Here is a 15,535-nt window from a genome sequence, read left to right on the forward strand (position 1 = left end):
CCACATCTTCTTTATCCATTCGTCCCTTGATGGGCACCTAGGTTGCTTCCAAGACTTGGCTATTGTGTGTAATGCTGCAATGAACGTAAGGGTGCATGTATCTTTATGCATTTGTGTTTTCAAGTTCTTTGGATAAATACCCAGCAGTGGAATAGCTGGATCATATGGTAGATCTATTCTTAATTTTCTGAGGATACTCCATACTGCTTTTCCATAGTGGCTGCACCAGTTTGTACTCCCACCAGCAGTGTATGAGGGTTCCCTTCTCTCCACATCCTCTCCAACATTTGTTGTTTCCTGTCTTGTTAATTATAGCCATTCTGCCCGGAGTGAGGTGATACCTCATTGTAGTTTGATTTACATTTCTCTGATAGCTAATGATGTTGAGCATCTTTTCATATGCCTGTTGACCATCCGTATATCTTCTTTGGAGAAATCTCTGTTCAGATCTTTTGCCTATTTTTTAATTGGGTTTTTTTGTTGTTGTTGAGCTGTATGAGTTCTTTGTATATTTTGGATATTAACCCCTTATCTGATATATGGTTTGCAAATATCTTCTCCCAATTGTTAGGTTGTCTTTTCGTTTTGTTGATGGTTTCCTTTGTTGTGCAGAAGCTTTTTAGCTTGATGTAGTCCCATTTGTTCATTTGTTCTTTTGTTTCCCTTGCCTGGTCAGACATGGTAATTGAAAATATGCTGCTAAGACCGATGTCAAAGAGCGTACTGCCTATGTTTTCTTCTAGAAGTTTGGGGTCTTACATTCAAGTCTTTAATCCATTTTGAGTTGATTTTTGTGCATAGTGTAAGGTAGTGGTCTACTTTCATTCTTTTGCATGTGGCTGTCCAGTTTTCCCAACAGCATTTATTGAGGAGACTCTCCTTTCTCCACTGTATGCTCTTGGCTCCCTTGTCGAATATTAGCTGTCCATAAATGTGTGGGTTTATTTCTGGACTCTCAATTCTGTTCCATTGATCTGTGTGTCTGTTTTTGTGCCAGTACCATGCTGTTTTGGTTACTATGGCTTTGTAGTATATTTTGAAATCAGGGAGTGTGATACCTCCATCTTTGTTCTTTTTTCTCAGGAATCCTTTGGCTATTCAGGGTCTTTTGTTGTTCCATATAAATTTTAGGATTCTTTGTTCTACTTCTGTGAAAAGTGTTGTTGGAACTTTGATAGGGATTGCGTTGAATCTATAGATTGCTTTAGGAAGTATGGACATTTTAATGATATTAACTCTTCCAATCCAAGAGCATGGAATATCTTTCCATTTCTTTGTGTCTTCTTCAATTTCTTTCAACAATGTTTTATAGTTTTCGGTGTACAGATCTTTCACCTCTTTGGTTAAGTTTATTCCTAGGTATTTCCTTCTTTTTGTTGCAATTGTAAATGGGATTGTATTCTTAATTTCTCTTTCTCCTACTTCGTTGTTAGTATATAGAAACACAACCAATTTTTGTATGTTGATTTTATATCCCATGACTTGACTGTATTCATTTATTGTTTCTAAAAGTTTTTTAGTGGATTCTTTAGGGTTTTCTATATATAAAATCATGTCATCTGCAAAGAGTGACAGTTTCACTTCTTCTTTTCCAATATGGATCCCTTTTATTTCTTTTTCTTGCCTGATTGCTTTGGCTAGGACTTCCAATACTATGGTAAATAAGAGTGGTGACAGTGGGCATCCTTGTCTGGTTCTTGTTCTTGGAGGGATAGCTTTTAGTTTTTCTCCATTGAGAATGATGTTTGCTGTGGGTTTGTCATATATGGCCTTTATTATTTTGAGGTATTTTCCTTCTATACCCTTTTATTTAGAGGTTTTATCATAAATGGATGCTGTATCTTGTCAAATACTTTCTCAGCTTCTATTGAGATGATCATGTGATTTTTATTCTTCATTTTGTTAATGTGGTGTATCACATTGATAGATTTGCAGATGTTGAACCATCCCTGCATTCCTGGAATGAAACCCACTTGATCATGATGTATGATCTGTTTAATGTATTGTTGTATTTGATTTGCTAGTATTTTGTTGAGGATTTTTGCATCAATGTTCATCAGTGATATTGGCCTGTAATTTTCTTTTTTTGTGTTGTCCTTGTCTGGTTTTGGTATCAGGATAATGCTGGCCTTGTAGAATGAGTTAGGAAGCCTCCCCTCCTCTTCAGTTTTTTGGAAGAGTTTGAGAAGGATAGCCATTGAGTCTTCTTTGAATGTTTGGTGGAATTCACCAGGAAAGTCATCTGGTCCTGGACTTTTATTATTTGGGAGGTCATGCAAATTTTATATTCTGTGAAATGTTGCTGGCTTGAGACTATTCAGTATTGGTTAAAACAAAAGTATGTGTTTCACTCTTTTGGTTCGATCTCTTTATATTAAATGGCTTTTTGTTTTTTAATGCTACAGGTAAATGTTTTCTTTTCAAGTCTGTTAATGAGCTCCAGATCACTGAGGTTCACCTGGTGACTGATCTGCTTCTCATTCGTAAACCATACACCTTTTGGACAGTCACACATTCCCCTCCAGATCTCTCTTACCTCCTAAGATGGTTTCTAAAGATGAATTATCATCTGTCTTCTTCAAAACAGAGAACGGATGACCGAGGAATCCAAAATGGAAGCAGAATTACATGCTGAACGCATAGAAGCTCTAAGAAAGCAATTCCAAACTGAGAGAGAAACTGCAAAGAAAGCAGCACAACGGGAAATGACTGAGGTATGAGTCAAGTGACAAGCTTCCTCTAGGTGAATACCTTCCAAGAGGAGGACTAGCTATGGGATGTCCAAGAATGGATGCAGTTGAGCCATCTCTATGCTGTTTGTAAATCGACACACAAAAAAACAGTTTCTGATACACGGTTCTCTGTCCATTGAAGGAATGTCTTGATGAGAGCTTTCCCATCAGGGAGTGATGACTGAGTGGGATAGAGGGTTAAGGAGACTGCCATCAGATTCAGATAGACAGATATCAAACCACCTCTCTCCTCGATTCACCTAAGTAGCATCCATCACATATCTGCTGTCTCCTGAGAGGCACTATAAAAGCAGTAGACGACATGGTCTATGCTCTGGTTTCTGCTAAGTGACCCTTGTTTAATTGTGATCTCCACTCTTTATAAGACAAACAGGGAAGACATCAGAAGACCTTTCTCGGATAGCTAGAGGCTGTGTACAATTTTGAAGGAATTCAAAGTAAAGGAAAGTTTGTTTCAGGCTGGTTGGGTGACAGAAGAAGGGAAGCTTAATGAAAGTGCGGGATTGAGACTGGCAGAGCTGACAGGGCTGGGACACCCTATGTAAGAGAACGAGCCAATCTGAGTCACACAAATGAACGGGACATGTGAGCCAATGAGAAGGATTTGCCTCTCTGGATCGGAGCAGACACTTTGGGAAACGTCTGAGAGAGCAATTAGCTTAGATGGGACCGGCGGGTGGATAGCCTTGACTAGCAGGAGGTTGGATGTGAGCTCTTAGGTCACAGTGGGGCACTCTGGGTTTCCGAGAAGAGAGGGGTATGATATGAGCACAATTAGAGGAAGGTTAGTCTGATAGCAGTGGAGAGTAGGCAAGAATGAAGAGAAACTGGAGACATGGAGACTCAAGAAAACCAGAACAGTTACTCTGGGCTTTAGATGGTTAGGGCCAAGCAGAGTAATTCTGTTGAAAATAGAGAAAAATTAAGTCAAAAAGCCATTTTAACAGAAAAATCACCAAATAGACACTAAATGTTATATCATGAGCAAAGGGGAAGGAAGAATTAAAATCATTCCAAGATTTGGTTGCGGTGGCTGGTCTGTATTTTGCCAGATCTGGTGCATTTAGCAATTGCAACTTACAAAGACCATTTACAAAATCAGATTCGGCTGTTTATATAGTGCTTTGTAAATTGCAAAGTACTATATAAATATTAAAAATATAAAAAGCAAACTCTGTGGGAAACAGTAAGGTACACTGAAATTAGTGTTACCTTTAATCAGAGATAGTTGTTCAGAGTACTTATAAAATTCAAATCCTTTTAACAAGGATCGGTGACGATAGTGAACTTGTGAGAAGACCGAGAGAGCAGGGAGTGTGATGTCAGTGAGAAGTCAGCCGCAGGGCTGGGCTGTGGCTCGCTGCCTAGGAGGAGTCCCTGCTCTGCCTGTATCAGCAATGCGTTAACTTACCATCTGTGCAAGTGACTTAACTTCTGAGTCTCAGTTTCCTCAGTCAGAGAATGGAAATCGCCACAACTACCTTCCAGGTTAAAATGTATGTAAAGTGATTATCGCAGTGCTTGAACAACGTTTAAGTACCAAGTAAGCGATAATCGTGAGGGCTCACCCAGTTTTGGACAAAGCTGTGATTGAGGAGATGGTAGAATATCTAACAGGAAGTAAGTTGGGTGGAAATACAAGACCAGCACTGTGGCGTGCAGTTAGGGTCTGAAGGAATGAGCTAGTATAGAGAGAAGAGGTACAAATAACTTTGGCTTCTTTCTTTGACAGGTTAAATACTATCAGCCATAGAGAATACCACCTTCCCATCTCCCTTTTCAGCTGCATCTTCTTCCTAAAAATCAATGGCACTGATGTAAGGGCACGTGAGGAAGAGGGGAACTCTGTAAAATTATTTAATGTTAAAAGATAAATTGAGGCATATTAAAAATTAAGAGTTTCTTTGAACAAAAATCAATTCGAATTGGGCAGCGTCCAATGTAGCAGATAGAAAGGAGCTCTGAGGAGCTGCACAAAATGAAAGGCTTTCATAGGCAGAAGGGAGCGGGAACAAGTTATAGCAAAAAAGCGGTTATTGCAAAGCTCCTTTCCTTTAGAGGATGGCAGGGGTCTTATTAGCCAGGCATATTGCCCAGCTAATGCTTATCAGGCAATTCCTGATTGACCAGTTTAAGAGCCCATTTCTTGGATAGCTGAAACTGTAATTAAGTCTTGTTTTTTGACTTAGGGCTTAGCATAAGTGACTCCATTTTGGGTTGTTGTCCTGTTTTTAACAATTTCCCCTTTTGATCAGACTCTCAGCCTGAGAGATGTAATGAAAATGTAAGGCATTAGCACTACTCCCAGCTACTGCTCTGGAGTTCTTTGTAGTTTTTTGCTGAATCTCCGTGTGATATTCACTACTCATGATGTCTTTTTGCTGAATCTCTTTGTGGCATTCACAGGTCATGATTTTGGGTTCACATTCTTTCAGTCAGTCATTCTCTTCATTCCTTTTTTCTTTTTTTTTTTTTTGCAGGAGAAGATTCACCCTAAGCTAAGATCTATTGCCAATCTTCCTCCTTTTTTCTTCCTTTCCCCTGTCAAAGCCCCAGTACATAGTTGTATATAGTTGTTAAGCTCTTCTGGTTTTTCTATGTGAGCTGCTGCCACAGCATGGCTACCGACAGATGAGTGGTATGATTCTGCAACTGGGAAGCAAACCCAGATGACTGAAGTGGAGCACACCAAACTTTAACCACTAGGCCATCAGGGCTGGCTCTCTCATTCCCTGTCTGATGTTCTAGTCTTAGACCATTTGCCTGGTGGTTAGCAGCTGTGAACATGCACTTAAAGCTTTTGAGACAATGCAGCGTACCAGGGAGAATAAAACCACCGGGCTGGCCCCTCATCATTTGCTTTTTAAGAGATGGCTTTGGAGTCAGAGAGACCTAACTTCAAATCTCAGCACAGACACTACCTTGCTCAGCTGAAAGACAATCAAGGGCTATCCTATTATCAAGAACAACTTTGGCCAGAGAGTCCAAGGGGCTTTTGTTGGGCAGCTGTTGCTTTAGCAGCAGATTCTGTAGTATCTTCAAGAGTTAAGGAAAGGTTCCTGATTGTAGCCTCATGTGGACTTACTCCTAGCCAAGGCACTAGGGATTACCAAAGGAAGCTAATTTTGAATTATGAATGCCTCCTGGTAATTCCCAATTGAGTCTGTGGTTTGGGACTGGAAAGGTGACAGCCATGGAACCCAGTAAAATTTAAGGGTCTGTAGACCACACACACATGCTCCGCTTCAGTGGCCCAGGGTTTGCCGGTTTGGATCCCAGGTGTGGACCTATGCAGTGCTTGTGAAGCCACGCTGTGGCAGGCGTCCCACATATAAAGGAGAGGAATATGGACACAGATGTTAGCTCAGGGCCAGTCTTCCTCAGCAAAAAGAGGAGGATTGGCGGCGGATGTTAGTTCAGGGCTAATCTTCCTTAAAAAAAAAAAGCAAACGATGCATATATATCTACATTGTTTATCTGTTCTAAGAAGATTGTGTTCTTTAGTGTTAAAAATTATGGAAATCATTCACAACTACATGGATGGTCCTTGAGGGCATCATGTTAAGTGAAATAAGCCAGACAGACAAAGACAAACACTATACGATTTCATTCGTGTGGAATATAAACAAACTTACTAACAAAGAGAACAATTTAGTGGTTACCAGGGGGAAGCGGGGAACGGTGGGCACAAGGGGTGCAGGGGCGTGTTTATATGGTGTTTGACAAATATTAATGGACAACTGAAATTTCACAATGTTATAAACTAGTTAGACCACAATAAAAAATTTTTTTAAAAATTACGGAAATCACTTAGAGTGTTGCTCCACAAATCTGCTTGATCGGACACCGTTACTATTGCCTCACTTACCCGCCTTTTTAAAAGAAAGGTCAGGGGCCGGCCTGTGGCTAAGTGGTTAAGTTCACGCATTCTGCTTCAGGGGCCCAGGGTTTCACTGGTTCGGATACTGGGCACAGCCATGGCACCGCTTGTCAGGCCATGCTGAAGTGGCGTCCCACACGCCACAACTAGAAGGTCCCACAACTAAAATATACAACTATGGTACTGGGGGTATTTGGGGAGAAAAAGCAGGAAAAAGAAAGAAAGATTGGCAACAGTTGTTAGCTCAGGTGCCAATCTTTAAAAAAAAAAAGGTCTAAAGAGAACAAAATATAGAGACAAAGCTAAGCATAAGCTTCTCTTACTGAATAAAGGTAAAAAGGTTCTAATTTTCCCTTTGTGTTCCACAGCTGAAGAAAGCCCTTGATGAAGCCAACTTCAGATCAGTGGAAGTGTCCCGGACCAACCGAGAGCTGAGGCAGAAACTCACCGAGCTGGAAAAGATCCTGAACATCAGCAAGGAGAAAATAAAGAATCAAAAGGCCCAAATTAAGCTCCACTATTCGGCTAAGGCGAATAATGCTCAGAATATGGAGAGGATGAAGGTTGTATGAGAAACCCTAAGGCTCCCCTCACTTCCTTGGTGTCTGACGAGGATCTGGGCAGGTGGTGGTTCAGGAAGATGGTTCAGAGCACTAACGCTGCCGTGTGTTCCCTGGGAGCTCCAGCTACACCTGGGAAGCGGGCAGAGGGCTGGGGGACTGTCTCTTTTTCCAGCAGAGATACCATGGTGTAAATATTTGGTTTCTCACTGGCTGCCAGTGTCACGTTCTGGCTCCCCATCTGTCTCTTCCATAGTGATTGTATAAGACTTTGTTCTTCGGGGTCAGTGGGCCGGACGGGAAGGAGAGCCCAGCAGGAACTGATAACTGTGTGTCTCATATGGGATTCTTTCTGTCATCCTATAGGCAAAAAGAGCAAGCCAGTTTTTCCATTGATCATCTTTCTGTGTTATTTCCACATTTACTTTCAGCAAATAGAAAAAGAATTGAGGCAAATGGAGCTAATTAAGGATCAATATCAGAAAAAAAACTATGAACAGGTAGATGATTTCCACAAACTCTATGTTTACATCCACATAAAATCCCAAACTTGGACAGGTTCACCAACTGTGTCCCTCTTTGTGCCCTGCCAGTCGCTGAGTATCCAGCAATTTGTATCTGAAATGACTAACCTACAGAAAGAGATGCAGCTGTTGGCCAAGAGCCAGTATGATACCTCAGCACGGAATAAACAGCAAGAGCTGCGCCTGGAGACGGAGCGGAAAATAAGGCAGGAACTGGAGTATCGGTGCCAGGTAAGGGGTGGCCTAGGAGTCCTCTCAGGCTATCAGCAAGTGACATGTGCCCAAGCTCAGCATTGCGGCACTCAGACCTTCTAGGTTCTGTAGAAGAAAACAGAACTTTGCAAGTTGTTCATCTCAGCTAAGTATTGAGAATCACTGTTTCTAGAAAGAAGCCTGCAGCTTTGAATATGGTACACGTTCTCCATTTTCAACTTAATAAAAACAATCTTCATTTTTAAAGAACAAGTGGAGCTCACAGATGCAAAGTACTGGTTACTAAGGCAGACTCGTGAGCTGAATCTCAGTCTTTCAGGGACTGGAGAGCCGCTGGTTCCTCCCTGGGCACCGGTGCATCTGCTGCTGTTACAGGAGTTTTCGCTATTCCCACCCTGATCCAAACAAAACATGCTGTCACTGAAAAGGGACCTGAAGAGGTCAGTGAGCTCTGGCCTTCCAACAGAGTGTCTGCTATGAAAATATCCCTCCAGGTCTGGAAAGAGATGTTAATCACTTTTTCTCAGGAGAATCCATAAATTAAAGTCAAAATCTGTAAGCATTTACACATATATATACTGTAGGTTAAACTGCAAATAAGTTTTCATCTTGTATTTTGGTCTTTTGTAAAAATCTTCGTATCCTGTTTTCAGGAATTGGAAGAAACTATCAGACACCTGAAGAAATGTAAAGAGGCGACAGAGCACAAACTGAAAGAGGCCAGTGTGGAGTCAGAGCAGGTAAACCAGCAGCGTGGGCGCCAGGCGCAGGCCGCTCCTCAGACAGCCGCCTGCGCCACACGAGGCCCGTCAGTCCCATCGCCACAGCCGTCAGAGCCACACAGAAGAACCAGTAACTTACCAAGAATAGTGTCTACTATAAAGAGTAGTTTTTAGGCTAATATCTTGTGTCCTGACGAGAGAGAACAGAATGCTGAAATATTAATGAAGCCTGACGCCCGAGTCCCTCCCACTAAATAGACGAAGGGAAGGCGGCGTGTGTGGCTCTCAACGCGTTGTCTGACGCGAACAGTGCCCGCGGAAGCTCTCTGTTCAATCAGTAACTGCAAGTGTCAAGTAGGACATGTTAATTTGTTAACTTGCTTCCTCTAATATTTTAGATTGGCCTTGTTGAAACAATTTAAAATCAGACATTTTTAGGGCTTGGAAGGATCTTTGAAATCATTAGTGTGCCACACCCACCCCTCGTTGTCCAGACGAGAAAACAGAGATTCTTAAGCTTGAAGTGAACATGGCAGTGGTGTTGCTATGAGTTGGTCATGATTTGTCCCTTTTATAGCTATTAAATTACATGACAATATGACTGTGAGAATGGTGTATTAGAAAGAATATGGACTCTGACAAACCTGAGTTTGAATGTCAGTTGTGATGCTTACTGTGCCCTTAGGGAAGTTACATTTACTTTTTTTAACTCATCAGTTACCACATCCGTAGAAGTCAGGAAGTTAATACATAATGACATAATGACGTTTCTGTCAATGCTGAGTACATGACGGTGGTCCCATAAGATTGGTACCATAGAGCCTAGCTGTGTAGCAGGCTGTGCCGTCTAGGTTTGTGTGAGTCCACTCCATGATGTTCACACAATGATGAAATCGCCTAACGATGCATTTCTGAGAACGTATTCCTGTTGTTAAGCGATGCATGACTGGACTGTTATTCGCAGAGATGGCTCCGAGTAAGTTCCAGTCAATGTTAGCTCCCTTCTCCTTTGCCACGCAAGAGGAAGCATGATGCACAATGCCATTTCAAGCATCTTTCCCTCCAATTCTGGCAAAGAGTGCTGGAGAAAGGTGGGGTTTGGTTTGGGGATGGGAGTGTCATTGTCATCAGGATACACAAACAGACCTGGAAAATATTTTAGCTTTGTACCTTTCTACAAGTTAAATGTCAAAGGGAGCTTGATTTTCTTTTTTTTTGTAAAGATTGGCACCTGAGCTAACAACTATTGCCAATCTTTTTTTTCTGCTTCTTTTTCTCCCCAAAGCCCCCCAGTACATAGTTGTATATTCTAGTTGTGAGTGCCTCTGGTTGTGTTATGTGGGACACTGCCTCAGCATGGCCTGATGAGCAGTGCCATGTCCGCGCCCAGGATCCGAACTGGTGAAACCCTGGGCCGCCGAAACCCTGGGCTGCCGAAACCCTGGGCTGCGGAAGCGGAATGCGCGAACTTAACCACTTAGCCACGGGGCCGGCCCCCTCAGTGCCGTCTTGTGCTTTCATTCTCATCTTACTTTTCTCCTGGGTCCTCTCTTACCTTAGTCCACATCCAGGAAATATTAACCAATGCGTGAAAAGCAGCAGGCTTAAAGCATTTTTTAAGTCTACATCCAGAAAGTACTCTCTCATCTGTAGGATGTGTTATGCAAATAGATTGCAAGGAGCTTGTGGTCAGAATCTGGGTCTTTTAATATCTAGGTAAAAAGTCTCTTGAACTAATATAACAATGAACACAACAAAGAAACAGTTGTAAGTTTTTTGTGTAACTTTTAATGATGGCATTGCTGTGTCCAGATAACAGCTAACCTGGAAGAAGCTCACCGTTGGTTCAAGCGCAGGTTCGATGGCCTACAACTCGAGCTGACAAAAAACCGGCTGCAGAGACTTCCCCGTGAAGACAGGTGGCGGGACGAGGTAGGCTATTTAGACACGGCTGTCTTAAGCAATTCTGGATTTGTTCCTTCTCAGATTTGTCGTTACAGAAGTTCTCTCTTCATCCAGCTACTCTCTCCACTCATCTTTACCATTTAAAGCAGTAGTTCTTTAAAGTACTGCTACGAAACCAATGAACTAGATTTCTTTCTTAAAAGCTCCCTTTCTCCCAAACTGTCTAGATTAGAACCACCTACCTTGATGAAAAAATGCTGTTCATAAAGACAAAATAGAGCCTCAGCTCTGCAGTGTTGTGTGTTTTCTTTCCAACAGGACCAAGATCAAAGGCACGATGTCATGTCCAGCCAGTCTGCTCTACATCGATGGGAGAGTAAACAAAATCTTAGATTGATGCCCAAGAAGTGTCATTCTGAGCTAGAGAGAAAGTGATGTCCTTGAGAGAGGAGCTGCTGCTCTGTACCACACCACCACGATTCCCTAGGCCGGCAACTAGGGCTGGCCTGTTCCTACAGTCATCAGAACGTGCAGTCTTTGATGTGGGCTGAAGATTTTGGACCTGAGTTTATCCTTTTATGAACTCTTTAATAACAATACAGAACCACCCCATCTTTTTTGTCCCTTTCCCCATTTTCCACCCAATAAATGTATGTTAATTTGTTGTATGATAGACAATGCTGTTGCATGATACTTGGCTATTCTTCTAAGTACATTTTATCAAAAATCGTTTAGTGAGGTACTAGATATTACGGCTACTAAATGATATGATACCTGGTTTCAACGAAATGTCCTAGTCTAACATCCAGTAGATAGTCCCTGGAAATAGAATCACCTGGAAAGTGGTAAAAATTCTTCCTTCCACTGTCTTGTTAACTTATACCCTTCTATGCTGGGCAATTACGAGCGCGTGTTTAATAAGACTATATCTCTATTCTTACAGAAGAGATCTGAGATTGTATTTACAGCTTCCTTGGAGATTTATAAAGAAGTTTATTGAATTCAGCAGTCTGCTTTGCTCAGGGAGACGACGCTTCACCAACGTAGTTCTCCCTTACTATAGTAAGCCGTAAGTTCAGCTTCATCTTTTTATTTCAGATATTGAGTGTTGGATCAGGTAATCCACACTTCATGTATATAAACAGCTAGCATGATACCTGGCTTAGTTGATGCTCAAATAGTGGTAGTTGCTGATGATACTATCCGGGCCTAAATCAAGTGAGCAATTTTGAAATTGGAGAGAATATCAAATATAAGACTATCAGAGTTTGATGAGCCCACCACTCGGGTGAGACTGTTGATGACTGGCATGCAGAGGCAAGGTACTGGAAGGTGTCCATTCCTGTGTGTCTGACTTTCAGAAGTGATGGACTCGCTGATTGGCAGGCTGATAAAAGCATGTGCGCTACAGCGAGTTGTCATTGATCAGCGGACAAGTTTAAAATCAGTTCTGATGGCTGTTTGTTACCATAGCTTCAGAACAATCAATCTATCGTCCCATCTATTGAGAAGGTGGGAACATGTTATTCTTTGTGCCCCCTTTTGGTCTTTATATCTTATGTTAGGACAGTGGCTCTGTAGAAGCATTTAATACTGAACAATAGACATCAACCAACCATTTTGTTAATCTAGGTACACTATGAAGTGCTAGCATGGCGCAGATACCTCTCTGGTTAGAAAAAGAGAATTCATGGCTATTTTATTACCCACAATTACTTTGGTTAAAGAATTTCAACTTTAAAAAAAAGGATTTAAACTTGTTTGTTGTGTCTTCAAGGCTTTGGCTATGTTATTTACTGGATCAGCCAAAGTGAGGGAACCCATTTTTGATGATCTCCTCAAGTTGTCCAACTCCTATGGGATTTACCCCTTTGGACTCTTGGTAAGGAGATATAGTCGACTGAGGGCATTGGGGAGTCATAATCTTGAAACAGTCTAATGAAGAGCCCCACAGAACAGTTAACCTTGGTCCTGGGTTGGCATCGTTGGTCCTGAATTCTGCACAGGAGGAAAGATCCCATGATCAACCTTAACGGGTTGTAAATATATTGTCCCTGAGTCTTGTCATGACAGTCACATGCCAAGAATATGTATATCCTCCTTGTCCAGAACAAGGACATTTTTCTTCACTTATATATTGTATTCAAAGGACATCATTATTGATAAAGTTAGTATAACACACGTTTCTATCATTTTTTAGATTGGCTATACTAAACACTAGTTTGAGAGAAGTGAATTATAGAGTTAGACTGGTGATCATTTCTAGTAAAGCTTATAGTTAGAACAGCCTATTTAATGTGATGATTTGGTAAAGTATTTCTGATATTTTAAAAGTATTTCCATAGTATTTTTATAGTGTCTGTTATGTAGTATACTGGCTTCTAGCGTGGGCCTCTACTTTCGTGACATCAATAGTGTCGAGGTATCAAATAGTTCATGTTTGTTCATTTTCAAAGGGTATCTGACGAGGTTAAGAAATGTGTTTCTATAGCATTTCAAAGAAGTGAATTATTCTAAAAGCATTGCAGCTACTAGTGTGTATATTCATTCTTTTAGTTTAGCAACTTGTCATGCCTTCGAGAAGGCACAGTTCAGTAATTTGAACAATTTGGCTTCTGGTAAGGAATTAAATTCTTTAAGACATTTGACAACATTATATAACCAACCTGATATTGTCCCTTTTCGTTTTTAATATAAGATCTATCAACAAACAACATTAAGTCAGAATTTGCTTTTGGAGTGTGCAAAAGTTCCATTCAAGGCACAGACACACACTTCTTGAATTACTAAAATTGCTGGGTTAAGATTTTTTTTTTAAAGATTTTATTTTTTTCCTTTTTCTCCCCAAAGCCCCCTGGTACATAGTTGTATATTCTTTGTTGTGGGTCCTTCTAGTTGTGGCATGTGGGACGCTGCCTCAGCGTGGTCTAATGAGCAGTGCCATGTCCGTGCCCAGGATTCGAACCAACGAAACACTGGGCTGCCTGCAGCGGAGTGTGCGAACTTAACCACTTGGCCACGGGGCCAGCCCCTGGGTTAAGATTTTTAAGCCAGGATTTCTGCTTCTGTTCAAGATGGAGTAATATGGACCAGATTACCCTCCTATCTGAAATAACCAAAAAACAGACAAAATATGAAGCAGTGATTTGTTTTTTTAAAAAAGATTGGCACCTGAGCTAACATCTGTTGCCAAACATTTTTCTTCTTCTTCTTCCCAAAGCCCCACAGTGCATAGTTGTATATTCTAGTTGTAGGTCCTTCTGGTTGTGCTATGTGTGACGCAGTCTTGGCATGTCTTGATGAGCAGTGCTTGGTCTGCACCCAGGATCTGAGCCGGTGAAACCCTGGGCCACCGAAGCAGAGCGTGCCAACTTAACCACTCGGCTATAGGGCCAGCCCCTGAAGCAACGGTTTTTTTTGTGTGTTTTTTTGTTAAGATTTTACTTTTATTTTTCCTTTTTCTTCCCAAAGTCCCCTGGTACATAGTTGTGTATTTTTAGTTGTGGGTCCTTCTAGTTGTGACATGTGGGATGCCGCCACAGCATGACTTGGGGAGTGGTGCCATGTCTACACCCAGGATCCTAACCAGCGAATCCCTGGGCCACCGAAGCAGAGTGCACAAACTTAACCACTCGGCCACGGGGTGGCCCCGAAGCAATGGTTTTTAAGAGACTGGACATTATGTATCAAAGAACAGTGATCCCTGAGAGAAAGGGAACAAGTGAGGTGAGCCCTACCATTGCCCAAACTTACAGCCTTGAGAGAGTTCAGGCTACAATGCAAGATGGGAAACCAGGGTGGAGCCTGTGGGTTCCCTGAGTTAAGGAGCCAAAGCTGAGTCCAGGGAGACAAAGGCTGCTGGAGTTGCAGGACAGAGTACCAGAGAAAATAGAAAATAAGTGTGTTGTAAAGTTACAATCATTGGAATAATTTGGTACTGCCTCAGAATAGACTAACAGATTCAATGGAACAAAATAGAAACTCCAGAAGTAGTCACCTTTAGAATTTGGTATGTGATAAAGACCGTGTGAATGCAGAGTTAACAAAACCCTTTCTCCTTTTCCATGAGGAAAAGACCTTGGATTTACTTTCCCCAGCATCATTTGCCTGGAAACCTGAGAGGGTGGGATGTCAGCTCTGTTACCAGGCAACGTTGCTTATCGTGAAAATGGCCCCTGAAGAGCAAATTGCACCTAGACTGGGAGGACCATAAATGGACTCTAAGGGCTGGTGGAGGCAGGGCCTTGGGGCTGCAGTCAACTCTCATAAGCTCGTGCATCTTCCCTCGCGGCGCCCTGGAAGCCATGTTCATGGGGCTTCATGGGCTCTCACAAGCGATACTGGCTCCTATGGTGGTCTCGGTTCCTGTGCGGCCTTGTTCTCTTTTACCTGCACTGTCACTTGAGGGCCACAAGACAAGCTCCTGAACTCTGTAAGGACCCTCGGTGATGACACAGCTGATGCTGTTCTGCTGACATACTGTAATTCCTGTCCTGCATCTTTCTGCAGATCTAAGTGAAGCTGATGCCAGGTGTGGCCTATTGGTCTTGTGAGTGCAAGTGTCCTGAGACCACTGTGCTGGCTGAGCAGAGTGGACGTCGCACACAGCATTTCAAAACAGTGGTAAAACGGGGGCTGGCCCAGTGATGTAGTGCTTAATTCGCACATTCCACTTCGGGAGCCCAAGGGTCACAGGTTTAGATCCTGGGTGTGGACCTACACACTGCTCATCCAGCCATGCTAAGGTGGCATCCCACATACAAAGTAGAGGAAGATGGGCACAGATGTTAGCTCAGCGACACTCTTCCTCAAGCAAAAAGAGGATTGGCAACAGATGTTAGCTCAGGGCCAATCTTCCTCACCAAAAAAATAAAACCCTGGTAAAAGATTTCTCAGTAAAGTCAGTTGAGACAACAGGCTAGTCAGTTGGCCGTTTATTTAAAAAAAAGTGGGTTTCCACCTCATCCTACTTCACAAT

The 15,535-nt window shown here is 42.1% G+C and overlaps 1 protein-coding gene across 21 annotated transcripts in view; it reads left to right on the forward strand.

Moving 5' to 3' along the window:
- CCDC150 (coiled-coil domain containing 150) overlaps positions 1 to 11,235 on the forward strand; it is a 74,185-nt gene extending 62,950 nt beyond the window's left edge. For 15 of the 21 annotated variants that reach the window (XM_070242086.1, XM_070242090.1, XM_070242089.1 and 12 more), the window contains 7 exons: positions 2,588 to 2,714; positions 7,002 to 7,196; positions 7,625 to 7,693; positions 7,787 to 7,948; positions 8,584 to 8,670; positions 10,465 to 10,584; positions 10,876 to 11,235. In XM_070242086.1, the coding sequence (XP_070098187.1) occupies positions 2,588 to 2,714; positions 7,002 to 7,196; positions 7,625 to 7,693; positions 7,787 to 7,948; positions 8,584 to 8,670; positions 10,465 to 10,584; positions 10,876 to 10,992 (877 nt within the window). In that variant the 3' untranslated portion in view covers positions 10,993 to 11,235. Of the gene's footprint in view, positions 1 to 2,587; positions 2,715 to 7,001; positions 7,197 to 7,559; positions 7,694 to 7,786; positions 7,949 to 8,583; positions 8,671 to 10,464; positions 10,585 to 10,875 lie in introns of all 21 variants that reach the window. The other 6 variants (XR_011428597.1, XR_011428600.1, XR_011428599.1 and 3 more) reach the window with 1 other exon arrangement.
- The last annotated feature ends 4,300 nt before the right edge of the window (positions 11,236 to 15,535 follow it).

Source organism: Equus caballus, chromosome 18 (assembly GCF_041296265.1).
Source record: "Equus caballus isolate H_3958 breed thoroughbred chromosome 18, TB-T2T, whole genome shotgun sequence".
In the NCBI taxonomy this organism is placed as follows: domain Eukaryota; kingdom Metazoa; phylum Chordata; class Mammalia; order Perissodactyla; family Equidae; genus Equus; species Equus caballus.